Below are 15,332 nucleotides of genomic sequence, written 5' to 3'. Positions count from 1 at the left end.
CCCTAGCTAGACCAGGGAAGACCACCCCCAGCCTATGAGAGAGGCGCTGCTATAGGGGGAGAGCAGAGCTGGGAAGGAAGGCTTCCTGGAGGAGGCATTCCAGGCCTCTGCTTGATGCTTCTACCTGGAGAGACGGGTGAAGCCCAAGAGAGACCACATTGGCCTGCGGGATGGAATGACCCCTGCTACCTGCCTAGTATTGAAGGCCATGCTCGGTGTTGTGTGGGCATCGAGGGGAAGACAGAGGGAGCCAGGATGGCACCGCTCTGGGCAGGGCACAGAGACGACAGCGCTGGAGGTGTCAGCGGCTCACCTGGTGGTGGCAGCCCTTCTCCAGAAGCTGGTGGAGGCCGGGGCAGCCTCTCCTGATAGCCGGTGTCCTTGTGGTGGGACTGCCGGCCCGCTCCCGTCACAAGCCCTCTCCGTGTGACCTTGAGTAGACACCACTGTGTAGCAGGCCTTAGTGTCCTCCGTGCCTGTGGGTCAGAGCCAGGCAGGTGCAGACAGTCCCCTGGTGCTTTGCCTCCCTGCCCCCGGCCTGCCCCACCTGCTATACCCTCCCCGGGTCAGGTTTGAGTTTATCTCCTCTTGCACCCAGGGGAGCACCCGAGGGGGCTGTATCTGAGAATGAGGCTCTGCTGGGACAGGAGAGTCCTGACTTTCCTGGTGGCCAAAGCTGATTGAGCGTATGTGACTCACCAAGGCAGCCCAGGTGCAGCTGAGTTTTCTAGCTGTTGCTGTGGCCTGAGGGTGGCGGCTCGCACCTGGCACACTGGATCTTGCTTAGGGACCTTGCTCCCTGCCCAAGCCACTCCTGTTCCCCATCGCCCATGGCTGCGGGCCTCTGGGCCTGGCGGGACCTCTGTCATCCTGGGTGAGGGAGGGTCTGGGTCAGTCACGGGGACAGATCCTACCTCCACCACCAGCCTGCCTTCCGTTTCTGTAAATGAGGGCTGGGCTCTCTGAGCTCCCATACCCTCATCCCTGTCAGTCTGTGCGGGAGGGACCTGGATCTGGCTGACATCCTTGTCCAGGGAAGAGAGTCAAGCCTGAACCCCTTTCCCTTCTGCCTTTAGAGCCAAGAAAATTGAGGGGACCTGAATGCTGGGCCTTACCCCAGGGAGCTGGGAGCCCTGGGAAAAAGGCGTGGCTCTGGCCAAGTTTGGGCACTGGCCATGCTCAATGCCTGATGGCAAGAAGGGCATCCAGTCTCAGTGTGAGGTGATGGGCAGACCGTCTAGGCAGGAGAGAGGGGTGGGGCTCTAAGGGTCACAGCTGTGTGGTGGAGCCTGCAGGCCAGCGGAGAAGCAGAAGTAGTCTTCCAGTCCCCACCTTGTCCTTTGGTGAGGGCTGCAGAGTCCTGAGATCAGGGGGTGGGGAAGAAGCGGGATGTGACCAGTTCACCCCTTACCCAGCCCAGACTCCTCCCATCCTTGGCCTTCGGCCTGGCCTTCTGCCTCCACCCGAAGTCTTTAATTTCCTTCCTGCTTGGAGTCTGGGTTTCCCTCCTTGGGTTTCTTCCCTGTCACCCCCTGTGTGTCCCCCCTCCCCTTACACTCACTCATCTTGGGGATTCTCTTTCTTTGCAATCAGGAGGAGAGAAAATGCTGACAAAGTCGACTCCTGTTGTCATGGCAACCACAGCCCTAATTATTGTGTGCAGCCTGGTTCCCGGGCTCCAGGAAGGGGGTTGAAAGAGAGATGAGAATGGTGGGGTGGTGAGGCTGGAACTGAGAAACCCCCCAGGCCCTGCTCTGCCCATGCTGGCCTCCAGAGGCCCCAGTGCCTCACCTCCCTGCTGCCCCTGGAGCCCCTTGCTCTGGTCTGGCAGCCACAGGTCTGGCTTGAGTCCCCCCAGCTTCCCAGAAATAAAAGGCACAACATGTGCTGTTTCATTGATCCCCAGGAGCACGGGAGCTGCTGCAGGACAGGGCTGTTCAGTCTCACTTTGCATGGGGAGGTGGAGGCCCCTGGGTCACCCAGCAAACTATGAGAGAGCTGGGGTGTAGACCAGGTGTCTCTGCCCAGGGCCCACCCCCAATCCTGTCCCACAACTCAGGAGGTGGCTGTGGGGCCTGCTGACCTGCCCTGGAATCCTCCTCTTTCCCCCCACCCTCCTCTCGCCCCCCAGAACACAGATGACCTCCTGGTGGCCTCGGCTGAGTGCCCGAGTGATGACGAGGACCTGGAGGAGTGTGAACCCAGTACTGGTGAGTGCCTTTCCCCCCTCCCCTGCCCCGGGCCCACTGTGACGCTGAGGGGAGGGGGGCGACTGTCCTGCCCCCAGCCCAAGCCCCCCAGAGGCCTTTGCCAGGCCTTAACTTTTCCTGATAGCTTCCTCTCCCTGCCACTGCCACCAGGCCCCATGGGTACTCCCTGGTGAGGCAGTTTTTGGCCTTTTGGTGCCCCAGCCCTCAGAGGTAGTGTAGTGAGGTCCTTAGCTTGGGGTCTTAAGATTGAAGGCCAAGGGATGCCAGGAGGGAAAGAGGGAGAATTTACCCTAGAAAGAAGAGTAACTTCAGGTCCCATGAGTCCTTGTGGGGTGTTGGGGGATGGAGTATGGGGATGGGGAATGCAGGCCTAGGAACTACAATTCCCATCAGCTCTTGGGTTCAGAACTGCAATTCCCATCAGTCCTTGAGGTCTAGGGTTCTCTTGGTCACTAAAAGAGGAGGTCTCTGCTGGCTCCTGCACCCTCCTCACTCCCAGTCTCAGGGAGGTGGCCAGACAATCCCGGGGCTCCCTGGCCAAGCTGGGGCAGTTAGGTGGGAGGTGCCCCAGCCAGGCATTAGGTCCCCAGGGAGATTGGGCCTGGGGAGCTGCTCTGGGAGGAGAGCAGAGCTGGGAGGGAAGGCTTCCTGGAGGAGGCATTCCAGGCCTCTGCTTTATGCTTCTAGCTGGAGAGAAGGGTGCAGCCCCACAGAGAGAGACCAGATTGGCAAAGCAGGGGTGGGCTTGGGTGCCAGCTGAGAAGTGTGGGGTGTGGAGCAGCACAGTGGGTGCACGTGTGCAGGTGGGTGGCAGCTGGGAGGAGCTGAGGCCGGCAGCAGGAATGGAAGGAGACTGAATGTGGCCACGTTTCCCCTGGGAGCACGTGGGCCTTGGTGGTGGCCTGGTTGAGCCCCCGGGGGCTTCATCTCTTGCTTGGGTTTTGCAGAGACTTCTCCCCATTACTTTGCAATGCTTGATGGCTGGGCTGTTGGTACTGGAAGCTGGAGGTTGGGGCAGGTGCCTGCAGGGTTGGGGTCGGGGGAGGGGGTGAAAGGGTCAGCTGAGGTGGGCAGTGTGACCTGGGCAGAGCCTGTGAATCTGGCCTGGGGGAGAGCCTGGGGGGTCTGCCAGCCACAGGAGAGCCACTCAAGCTGAGGGTGGGCTGCAGCAGGCATGGAAGAAGACTGAATGTGGCCATTCAATGGAAGGAGTGGGGGCAGAGTCAGAAGACCCTGGAGCCTTGGGGCAGAGACCAAGGGTGAGGGATTTCTGGGGCGCAGCCCACCAGGCCCAGAGGCTAATGCCTGACCGCCCTGTGTCCCTCAGTAGGCTAGAGTGAGGGGTTTGTTCTGGCAGTCTTGGGCCTTCGGGACTTCGGGAAGCCTCTGGTTACTGGGCTGGAAAGGCCTTCACACCCATAGCCAGAACAGTGCTTTCTGGACAGATGCCCTCCACTATGGGAAGCTCTGCTTTGGGGGGCTCCCCCGTCTCTCTAGTGATCTTGGCTCAGGGATGCACCCTCACACCCACTGTTGCTTTGGGAAGCTGTGGGACTCTGGCACCTTTGACATAGCACCCTCCTCGCACCCCACTTTTCCCCAGACTAGTCACTGAAGGGGTTTCCTGTAGGTGGACACAGAACTTCCCACTCAGGCCTGCAGGAGGGGCTGTGCTGCAGGGTCCCATGGGAGCCCTGGGATGGGACTCTGGGGAAAAGGCTGTGTGGTCACGAGAAAAAGGCACTGCTTGGCCCCACCACACGTTTGCACACTTGGGGATGTGAACTGCCGGGGCGAGTGGAGAAGTCTCTGCTTTCCCTGGGCCCTGCAGATGGCCATCCTACAGCAACAGACAGGGCCATCCCGGGGCCATGCACTGTCCACTGAGGCTCGGGCCTCCCAACCCCACCCAGGATCTCGTCAGGGGCCTGGCTGTGACGCTGAGCGTGTGTGCAGGTGGCTGGGCGCTTTTAGGCTGTGTTGGGACCAGGGATTGAGGCAGAGCTGAGTGGGCAGGTTAGTTGCCTTCCCTGCATCAAAGGGTCAAGTCTGTGAGGGGACTATGGAGGGCGGAGGAGGAATGGAGGCTGGGGGATGAGGAGAGTCTGGTGGGCCAGCCTTTAAAAATAAGAGGGCCAGTGGGCAGAGGGCATGCTGAGCATCCAGAGAAAACCCACGGAACCCATCTTGAGATGTGCATCGCATGTGTTTGCACCTCCACATTCACGCTGCTCTGAAATGTTTAAATTGGATTTTCATCTCGATGGGAGGCCAGACAAGGGCCAAGATGACTCTGGGGTCTCTAGACCATGACACCTCCCACCTGGAGGGGGAGGGGCTCGGGCCGGAACCCCTCTTGTGCCCCCAGTGTGGAGGCTTTTTCTTCAGCAGACACCAGGCCTCCTTGGTCTCCAAGGTCAGTGTCAGAGATGGAAGCAGCCTGGCTAGAGACAGCAGCTACTCAGGGGCTGGCCCCAGGCTCTTTGCACCTCTCTCACCTGCCGGATCCTCCTCCCTGGGCTCCAGGTGTGAAGCCTCAGGTCATCTCTGATATGTTCCTCACCTTCCATCGACTTGGGCCCCTCCACAGAGCCCAGACCCCATTCTCCCTCCCCAGGCACCCCAGCTTGGAGAACCCATCATCTGACAGTCACTTTAGTGAGGGTGCCGCCCAGCCAAAGAAGGGCGTTGTGTTGATGGACGCAGTGTTCTGATTCTTTCTAGGGGGAGTGCCTTTAGGAGACCATGTCCTGCATAGCAGGCACTGTGACCCAACACGCCCCGCTGTCTTAGCCGGCCTGACCCACACCCTGTGTTATGGGCCTGGCCTGTAGGGATCTTGCCCCTGAGACACACAGAAGCGCATGCACAGGCTCAGACCCACAGAGGGACCCAGCTACATGCACACATGTGTCTGACCAGAGGCACGCCCACATCCTGGCACACACATTTATAGACCTATTGGCAAGCTCATTCTTGTCCACTTCCACAGGTCCACATATGTTCAAGCCTAAAGGGCACATGCCATTTGTGCCCAGGCTAAAAGAGGCATGCATGTGCTTAGATCTAAACGGACGTGCTTGTATTCAGAGCGCCAGAAGTCTGGCACACACAGACAACCCCCCACAGATGTACACAGTTTCACAGAAGCACACACATGTGTTCAGAGCCCCAGTCCTGTATGTGTGTGCTTAGGGCTCCACACCTAGATGCGGGTTCATAGGTGTCTGCCTGCTCAGACCCACAGCTTTCACACTCACACATGAGCCCAACTGCACGAGGGTGCCATGCAGCATGTCTTTAACCCACAAAGGCAGCCGTGGGTGCTCAGAGCTGCACATCCATGCACTCACAGCCCCACTGAAGTGTGCATGTGCATATCTATTGAGGGGTAGACCAGATGTTCAGAATCACATGCACGTGCTCAGAAGCTTGCATATTTTAGGCATTCATGAGACATATGCCCGTGTGCTCAGACCCTTAAGGCCCATGCGTATACGAATCTGAGACTCTCAGAATTCCACATCCACACTCAGCTCGTAGAGGCACACACACGTATACAAATCCACCTGTGTCACAGACATGTTCACTCATGTGCTCAGGTCACAGAATCCTCTGTGTGAGCTCTGACTTGCAGATGTTCACAGATGTGTATGTGCGTGTTCTGAGTAGGCACACACACCACGTGAGCAAACTTTCTGAGGTGCAGGCGCACGTGTGCACACACAGGCATGTGAATTCAGGGATGTCCATGTCTACCCCAGGCTCACAGAGGTGCACGAATGTCACAGCTCCACACACGCAAACACTCAGGCTCAGCCTGTCACTTGCACATCTGTTCACGATCACTAAGATGCACACATCCTCAAAGGCATGTCCTCGTGTACCACGTGTGTGCTCATTTGAGACCCCTGAACGTGTGTGTGTGCACATTCTCAGGCAAGCTGTGTGTGCACAGACCCAGGGGTTCACGCACAGACACACGTTTCTCCAGCCCCACAGACCTGCACCCCTCCCCCACCACCTGGGAGAGGAGCTCCTCAAGGCCCATCTCAGCTCATTCTCACCTGCGGGCCCTTGAGCTCGGACACACACATGTGCTCAGAGCCCTCAAGGCATGCGTATGCGTACTCAGTCCCACAGTGGTGTACACACACGTGCACACACAGAGTCAGGTCAACACTGACCCACGTGGGCGCTCACAGCTGCTCATACACTCACTCATACACTCAGAGATACACACGCAGCTACACACAGAAGGACACCTACATATCCGTGGACCCTCTGGCCAGTCACACATCTTCAGACGCAGTACAATGCCTGGCTTCCTGTTCACCGTGTGAGCACACAGACCACAGGGACCCGCACATACATGTGTACTCGGCTTCACATAAACCCCCACGTTCAGACCCAGAGAAGCCGCCTCATGCACGTAGCCCACATATGTGCATCCCTTCCAAGGCTCTGCTCCCGTGCATGTGCACACGGGGCCTCAGAGGCGTACACATGCTCAGTTCCACAGGCATTGACCCATTTGCTCAGACCCACACATCTAGCTCAGAATCAGAGGCACAGATGTGTTCAGATTCTAGCCTGTCTTAAGATAACGCTAGTTGTTACAACAAACAAGCTCTCAACACCAGGGTTTAACACACAGAAATTGACTTCTCCTTCACGTAAACACTGTTCCTGATGGGTGAGCAGCTGTTTTCCAAGCGCTGATTCAGAGTCAGTCTCGGTCCACCTTGAAGTTGCACCGTGACTTCCCTAGTTGTGGTGGAAGGGGATGAATGGGGAGGGGCACAAGGGGAGGGTTTATGGGCCAGGCCTGGGAGGGAGAGGGGCGTGTGGGTCCTGCTGATGCTGCCCACCAGAGCACCGTCCCCGTGGCACAGCCTAGCTTCCAGGAAGGCTGGGAGGCATGGCCCTGCTGTGCTCACAGGAGGAAGCAAAAACAGATTTGGTGACCAGCTAGCCATTTATCTGCCACAGTCTGGGCTTTGGGTCACAAATGATGCATTCCACTCTCTCCCGCCCACTGAACACACCCACCCACCCCCAAGGGGGACACCCAAAGCCCCCCTCCCTGCAACTTGATTAGAACAGTCTTCTCAGAGGGGAGTATGTCTGCAAGATGGACCCTCTCCATAGGGTTCAGACTTAGCTCCTGGGTACCCATATGTGGTCTGGATACCCATTAACTAAAAGGATAATTGATCTCATTGACCACACACCCATAACACCAGAGACAACCACCACCATAAAACCCTGCATCCAAAGGAAAGGATGGAGGGCACACAGCAGCTTGTAGCTCCTAGTATTGGGAGATCCAGCCAGCAGGCAGCTCGAGGCTCTGCCCTCAGGGGTGGGGATGTTACCTCTGATACCATGTTCTGCTGTCTGGAGAAACTTTCCTCTCCTTTGTCTGGAGCCCTGGTGCTGCCCTCTGGCAGGTCCCTCCCAGTCCTTTATCCTTCATGGCCATCTCTGGGTGGGTGTTGCGAAAGCATCCTCCTTGGAGGCCCCACAGCCTTGACAGTCCACTTCCTGTGCATATTTGGGGGCCCAAAGGTGGTTTTGAGGCTCAGTCAACGGACCCACACTCAGACTTCTCTCCTAGGCATCATTCTCAAGCCTGTTTATCTCCTTGTTTCTCTGTCTTCTCTCTTAATTTAGCGGTGACTATCTTGAGGGCATTGGGAACAATTGGTGGGGAACCGCATCCTTAGTCTGATCCTAGAAGCCAGGCTGAACCCTGTTATTCAAGCGGAAGTGTCACTGGGCCACTGTCCCTAAAAGCCATCTCCATTCTTCTCTCTTAAGATTTGGGGTTGGGGGGCAGCGGCTCTTCTGGCATTTGCAGGCCTCATATTCTGGGCTCTCTCTGGTCCCTTCATCTCTGTTGCGAACCCACCAGTTCTTGTCTAACGATGTCTCTTTTTTGTAACATGTTACTGAATGCAGGAGGTGAAAGCCGGCCCTGCCATCCTGACTTTCTGAGCACTTTTCCTTAGTGCCTCAGGCTCAGCAGGCACAGGCGTGTCCTAATCCAAGATGCCAGCTGTCCTGCGGCTGCGTTATGTGGTCCTGCATCTTTCCAGCCTCCAAATCCATCTCCTTGGATTGTTACCTGAGGGCCACAGGTTTTTGTTAATGTGACACCCACTTGGGGCTGTGTCTGTACTAGTGAAGGTAATGTGTGTTTCTGTAACATATAATCCCTGAATCTGAGTGGGTCCTTTAAGGGAAGTTTCTCACTCAGGGGAAGCCCTACCTGGGTGACTAGCAGGAGTGTTCGGGGAACCCAGGGTCCTCCAACCTGTGGCTCCTCCATTTCAACACGAGGTTGGCAAGGTCACTGGAAGGAGGAAGAGTGCAAAGACTTGCATCCTGGAGTGTTTATGGGCCAGTACTAGCACTGCCCACTGTTCCCTCCTATGGCCACACCTACTTGCAAGGGATGCTGGGAAATGTAGTCTCAGTGCCCGAGGAAAGGAGGTGGTCACAGAGGCACACCGCATGTGCTCAGACCCTTGGTGGTAGGCTCGCATCTCCTCAGGAACAGATTCATGCATTCACACGGGCACACATGAGCTCAGACCACCACGTACAAACCGCGTACAAACCATGTACAGAGCACAGACTCACTCACATGCTCAAACGTCCGCTAAGACTCGCTGCCATGTGGGCTCATGTGCCCAGATCCATCAAGGTTCATGTTTGCACGCACATGCACACACATGCTTAGAGACACGTGCCCAGGTGCACAGAAACAGACCCCTCAAAGGGGTGGGTGCACGTGTGTGCACACAGAATGCGCCTCACCGTCTCAGACCTTGACTCCACCTTGGCCCTTGTTTGCCCTTGCTGTGCGGGGATTTCGGATGGGGAGGGGTGGCACCCTTCAGGCCACTGCACACAGTTGCACAGATTGTTCTCTGCTGGAACAGGTGAGTAAGGGCTGAAATCTCGCCAGTGCTCTGCTTGCCAAGCCGTGTGTCCTGAACCCTGGAGCGGGGCTGTGTCCACCAGCAAGACAGGATGGCTTTTTCCAATTTTGCACAAAGATACAATCTGCCAAACCATGCGCCTGCAGGGCTGTGGCCACACTGAAGGGCTGCTGTTTTTCTAATCCCCATTAAATGCTGGACTAGTGGCCTTCTTAAAGTCACAGCCTGGACAGGGCACCCAGGGTTGGCGGATGAGGCCTCAGGCAACCGATTGTTTCGTCTCTCTCAGCCTCAGTTCTAGATGCTTCTTTGGGGGTGGGCAGATCTTGCTTGGGTGGGAATGGAGTTCCTGGCTAGATTTCCAGTCAAGGGCCTTCTGTGCCCTAAAAGCAGAAAGGGTCCGGCTTGCCAGGCCAGCAGCCCCCAGAGCCAGGGTTTGCTGGGCGGGGAGGGTGCTTGGGAGTGGCTTGTGATCTCCTTGGCCAGAATGGAATTCCCTTTAGTAAGGGGACTGCCATGCACTGAAATTCAGTTGAGGAGCAGAGGGTGAGTGGTATCTATGATAAATGCTCCTGTGAATATTCCCCCAATGCTGCATTTGCCTGAAATGGAGGAGGGGAGAAAGGCTGTCTAGGGCCCTTATCAGACCCCCAGGGGCACCCCATCCCAGTGTGCACCCTTGGAGTAGAACTGGACCCAGGATTCCAGGCACCATGAGTCTTCCTGAGTCCGCACCCCAGATGCCCAGTGGGAAGGGCGACCTGGGGAGCCCCCAGCTGGACTTCTGCAGTGAGGAGTCTCTGAAGGTTTCTCCCCTCCTCCAGGCCCCACTAACTCCTCACTGGGGCAAGCTTGCCTGACCCTTTCTGGACTGATGAATGACCTCAGAAAAACGCGGTACCATATTTTGAGTGTGACTTGACCACCACAGAACCCAGGCTGGCTTAAGTGGGTGCTGGAGAAGGAAGGCAGTGTGGGGTTGCAATATTGTGTTGTCTTATGGAGAGGGTAGGGGTTGTGGGACCCAGGGGGGACATGGTGTGGGGGATGGAGGCTTGTGTTCAGGGCCATAAGAAGGGGGCGTCAAGGGGCAGGTGTGGCAGTGCGGGGGCTGTGGGTGAGGGCAGGGCACCCTCAGGAGATGCCCTCAAGGCCTTGGACCCAGGGGAAAGCCCCAGAGGAGCTGAGGATGCAGGACCACACCCCGGAGATGGAGGCAAGAAGTGGCTGGGGTTGAAGGGCAGGGGCAAGAGGTCAATGTGACCAGGCCTGGGAGGGGTTGGAGGCAGGGATCAGGGAAGTGGGGTGCTTCACAGGGGGATCCTGGGAGCCTGTGTGCCCCAAGGACTTAAAGAACCAGTGAATTACAGCAAATGGTTGTGGGGTAGGGGACTCAGGATGGGCAGGACTTGTCTGTGTTCCAAGGCCTGAGGCCCCTGAATACCCTCATCTAGTGGGGTGGGGGTGAGCAAGAGGGTAGACAGCTAGATCTGTGCCCTAATTGGCCTGATAAGCCCCCTCTGGGCTGTGATGTGTCCCCAGCATGGGTCTCCTGGTCCCAGGTCGTGGGCCTGGCATTCTGCTGGAGCCCCAGCTATAGGTAGCTTGTCAAGGAGAAGCCTGTCTAGGACGAGCCTTGATCTTAAAGTCTTCAAGAACAACTGGTGGCCCAGTCTCAGACAGAAGGTAGAGGAGACTGTGGGTGAGAGCTGGGCCCATGGAGCAGCTCCTGCCAGGCTGAACTCTCAGAAGTGCCTGCTGCCTGGGGGCACTGTGGAGGAAAGATATTCAGAAGCCAGCTGCTCGGGCCCATGAGAGGGGCTCCCAGCCCTTTGGCTCAGATACCTAGCTTGGCCTGGCTCAGAGGAAACGTCTGATAAAATTTCCTCCCTTCCCTGGTCGAAACACAGCGAGCCCCTGCTCTCTGCCAGGCCCAGTGCTGGATACTCGGGAGAGACAGATGGGCCTTGGGCCTTCCTGGCAGGGAGTCCAGACGTGTGCCTCCAGAACAGAATAGGGACATGGTGTCAGAGGCATCCAGGGCAGAGAGGAGCATCTGGAGGTCTGCCTGGAAGAGGAGGTCCTTGGTTGGATTCAAGTATGAGTGAGATATCAGGGAAGGTGCTCTGAACAGAAGGCAAAAGGTCAGGATGAGGGCAAGTGGTGTGGGCCCGCAGTGAGTACCCCAGATGTGTTCAGGGTTCATGCAGGGAAGGGAGCCTTGTCATAATTGGGCCCAGATGTCACCATTTGATGGGCTACCAGCCTCCTCCTCAGACCTAACAGCTGAGTTTGCCCCTGACCCAGGGACCAGGTTGCTGGGCTATCCTTGGTGGGTGTAGGGTTCAGGTAGGGATGGGGGACCAACTGTGTTCATCCCTAGGCTGGGAGCCAGGCCTTGGTACTTGGGTACCAGTACCCTAGTGTTATAAAGCCCAGAAAATGAAAGAAACTTACCCACAGTCACATAGGAATTCATGATAGAACAGGTCTTGGCCTCCCAGGTTAAAATCGAAGCCAAGAGGTAAGCAGCCTAGCAGATTCCTGCAGGCATGGGGAGGACGAGTCAGGCCTTCTGGGGCTCCTTGTGAGACATGACCCTTCCCTGGCCTCCAAGAGCCACAGAAGAGACGGAAGAGTCCATTCAAGTAGCCTGACACTGACGCTTGGAAGTCCTGCCCACTCCAGGCCTCAGCATTCTCTTCCATGACAAGCTGGTATTGGACAGTCCCAGCCCCACAGAACATGCTTCTCTGTTCTTGGCTCAGTTTTCCAGGGTGGCTGAGCCTGTGGAAGGCCAGGTGCTCAGAGGCTTTACAATCTGGGGTGCAGGTGAGCTCCTGCCCAGGGGGAGGTTAGATCCTGGTGGGGAGAGCAGTCTGAGGAGCTTCGCGAGGCTGTGAGTTCAATAGCAAGATCTTGGCTGAGCTGGCTACTGCGACCAAGGATGGCTCTGCCAGATTGCTGGAGCTTGTGATCCAGAGGATCAACAGAGGTGTTTGAACAGCAGGGTAGAGACCAGAGCACTTTGGGTAGGGGGAGGAGGAGAAGAGGTGCCAAGACGTGGTGGTGGCACATGGCTGACCTGGCTGCATGGGACAGAGGGATCTGCCAATGGAGTCCTGAGAAGCTTCCCTTAGTCGGGGTGGGAGGCTTGTGGTGTGATCTGTATAGATCAAATGCTGCAGAGAGATCAGAGATAAGCACTCAGATAGGGGGCATGGCTTGAGCTGAGCTGGAAGGAGTACTAGAAGAGAAACCTACCACCCCCACCAGACCCAGAGCTGCCTCTCCAAGAGGAGGGAGTGCTTCCACCAGCCCCCTAGACGAGGCTCAGCTCCCTTGGGCCCCAGACCAGTGGGTTGCAGTGTTTTGGTTTGAGAGGGGTTGTCCAGGGGGCTGATGGGTGTTGTAGTTGTTGACCCAGGGGCTGATGGGAATTGTGGTCCACACCCCTGTAAGGGCTAATGAGATTTGTAGTTCTCACTCTTCAGGGCTGATGGGAATTGCAGTTTCTACCCAGGGGACCCCAGCTATCAGACCTAGGCTCCCAACCCCGAGGCCCTCCCCCGTAGTTCTCCTGGGCCCTATATTAGTGAGTACCTCCTTCCCAGATGGCTGTGTATGTATTTTCTTTTCTTTTTTTGCTTTCTTCTTCTTTCCGTTGTTTTATTATTGTTTTAACAATAATAAGAAGGCCAGAGGCAGTCAAGCCCTGGCCAGGTCCTGGCGGCCCATGGGGGTTCTGGGGAGGGGGAGGGGGGAAGTCAGTGGGGGGCAGAGGTGGAGGGTGAAGAAAGAGAAAGTTGGGGATTTAGGTTAGCTCGAGAATCATGTGTTCCTGCCCAGTTCCTTCACTCACTCCCGTCTCTCCTCACCTCCCTAACTCCACATGGCTTCTCACTACCACTCCCAAGTCCTGTGGATAGGACCTCCTCCGGTGTGTCTGTGACTCCCTGCCACTCCTCATCCCGTCCCACGTTCAATTTCTCCTCTCCCCATGGCCAACTTGCAATTAGCTCTCAAAGCCCCTTCCCACGACCATCCCCTCCCAAGTCCTCTAACCTCTGAGGCTATTCCTACACCTCTGCCTGTCTTGTACCTCCTCCCAAGCCCCCTTCCCTCTGCTCCCTCCCTCCCTCCGACGCCGTGGACACCGAGTTATGGTAACATTCCTCAATGCCAGCCTTCACTGTGCACATTTCAGTTTTGTGTTTAATGAGGGGGAGAGGGCACAAGTGAGGGAGGAGAGTACTCTGGAGGAAGCTAGTTGTTCAGGGAGAGAAGAGTGAGGGAGGGAGATACCAAACAGATAGACAGGAAACGTTGTACGGAAAAGTTGTTTTTTCTTATTTTTTCCGGGAGAACCCGCTTACACAGCTCTGTTTGTAATTTTTTTCTTCATGCTAAAATCACACGGCCTATTTGTTGATGTAAGTTGCCTGAATTCCGTGGTATGCTATCTTCTTTTTTAAAAACAAAAGCAAAAAAAAAAAAAAGCAAAAAAAGAGAAAAATCTAGAAAAAGCCCTAAAAGATATTGTTGTTAGGTTTGTTTAAATGCTGCTCTTGTATCTGTTTTTAAAACCTTAAACCAGTAGAGTTTTTTTGTTTTGTTTTTTTCCATTTCTTTTCTATTTCCTTTCCTTTCTGTTCCTTTTGGTTTCTTAAGACAAACAAAAAACCAAAACCCAGAGAGCCACAGAGCCCGTGCGTGGGGTGCCCAGAGCATCCGAGCCGCTGCCCGCTTAAAGCGCAGGGCTCCGGCCGGCTGGCGGTCGGGCCCAGCCCGCTCTAGTCTCCGCCAAAGCCAATTGGAACCGATTTGGGTGTGTGAGGCTGTTATTTCTCTCTCTGTGCCGGCCGCCTGCGCCCCGGCCCTCGCTGACGCCCTATCTTTTCTCTTCTCTCTCTTGTTCTAGGAGGAGAGTTAATATTGCCCATAATCACGGAGGACTCCTTAGACCCCCCTCCCGTGGCCACTCGATCCCCCTTCGTGCCCCCACCCCCCACCTTCTACCCCTTCCTCACCGGCGTGGGTGCCACCCAAGACACCCTGCCCCCGCCCGCGGCCCGCCGCCCGCCCGCCGGGGGCCCCTGCCAGGCCGAGCAGGACGACAGCGACTGCGAGGAACCTATCGAGGCCTCGGGCTTTGCCTCCGGGGAGGTCTTTGACTCCAGCCTCCCCCCCACGGACGACGAGGACTTTTACACCACCTTTCCCCTGGTCACGGACCGCACTACCCTCCTGTCCCCGCGCAAGCCCGCTCCCCGGCCCAACCTCAGGACAGATGGGGCGACGGGCGCTCCTGGGGTGCTGCTCGCCCCCTCCGCCCCGGCTCCCAACCTGCCAGCGGGCAAAATGAACCACCGAGACCCGCTGCAGCCCCTGCTGGAAAACCCACCCCTGGGGCCCGGGGCCCCCACGTCCTTCGAGCCGCGGAGGCCCCCTCCCCTGCGCCCCGGCGTGACCTCCGCTCCCGGCTTCCCCCATCTGCCCACAGCCAACCCCACCGGGCCTGGGGAGCGGGGCCCACCGGGCGCGGTGGAGGTGATCCGGGAGTCCAGCAGCACCACGGGCATGGTGGTGGGCATCGTGGCGGCCGCGGCGCTCTGCATCCTCATCCTCCTCTATGCCATGTACAAGTACCGCAACCGCGACGAGGGCTCCTACCAGGTGGACCAGAGCCGGAACTACATCAGTAACTCGGCCCAGAGCAACGGGGCGGTGGTGAAAGAGAAGGCCCCGGCCGCCCCCAAGACGCCCAGCAAGGCCAAGAAGAACAAAGACAAGGAGTATTACGTCTGAGCCCCCGGCACCGCGCCCCACTGCCAGCTGCCCCTCCCGGGAGAGCCCGGGAGGAGGGTGCGGCCCTCTCCCTGCCGGGGCCCTGGGGACCCACTCCCTGGCTGCCTCAGACTTCTCTCACGAAGAGGAAACGCAAAAAAAAGAAAAAGGAAAGGAAAACCCCGTGCTCGTCCCCTTCCTCCTGCCGGCTGTCCGGCGCGGAGTTATCGTCCGTCCTGGGGCTGTCTGTCCCTCTCAGCTCTGCGCCCGCCGGGCAGGGCACGTGCTCACAGCCCTGGGTTGATTTATTTTTTTAAGGGGGGTAGTTTTATTTTGGTGGGGTTGGGCGGGAAGGAAGGCTGGGGGTTTTGTACAGTGTCCGCTA

General features: G+C 57.1%; 1 protein-coding gene across 1 annotated transcript in view; it reads left to right on the top strand.

The window, feature by feature from the left end:
* Nucleotides 1-15,127, top strand: part of NRXN2 (neurexin 2) — a 99,262-nt gene extending 84,135 nt beyond the window's left edge. The window contains exons 21-22 of the mRNA XM_010838098.1: nucleotides 1,995-2,210; nucleotides 14,082-15,127. Coding sequence (XP_010836400.1) covers nucleotides 1,995-2,210; nucleotides 14,082-14,968 — 1,103 coding nt within the window. The 3' untranslated portion in view covers nucleotides 14,969-15,127. The remainder of the gene's footprint in view (nucleotides 1-1,994; nucleotides 2,211-14,081) is intronic.
* The last annotated feature ends 205 nt before the right edge of the window (nucleotides 15,128-15,332 follow it).

Source organism: Bison bison, unplaced genomic scaffold (genome assembly GCF_000754665.1).
Source record: "Bison bison bison isolate TAMUID 2011002044 unplaced genomic scaffold, Bison_UMD1.0 scf7180017864089, whole genome shotgun sequence".
NCBI lineage: Eukaryota > Metazoa > Chordata > Mammalia > Artiodactyla > Bovidae > Bison > Bison bison.
The sequence above is the reverse complement of the archived record's forward strand: the minus strand, read 5'-3'. Positions and strand labels throughout refer to the sequence as shown.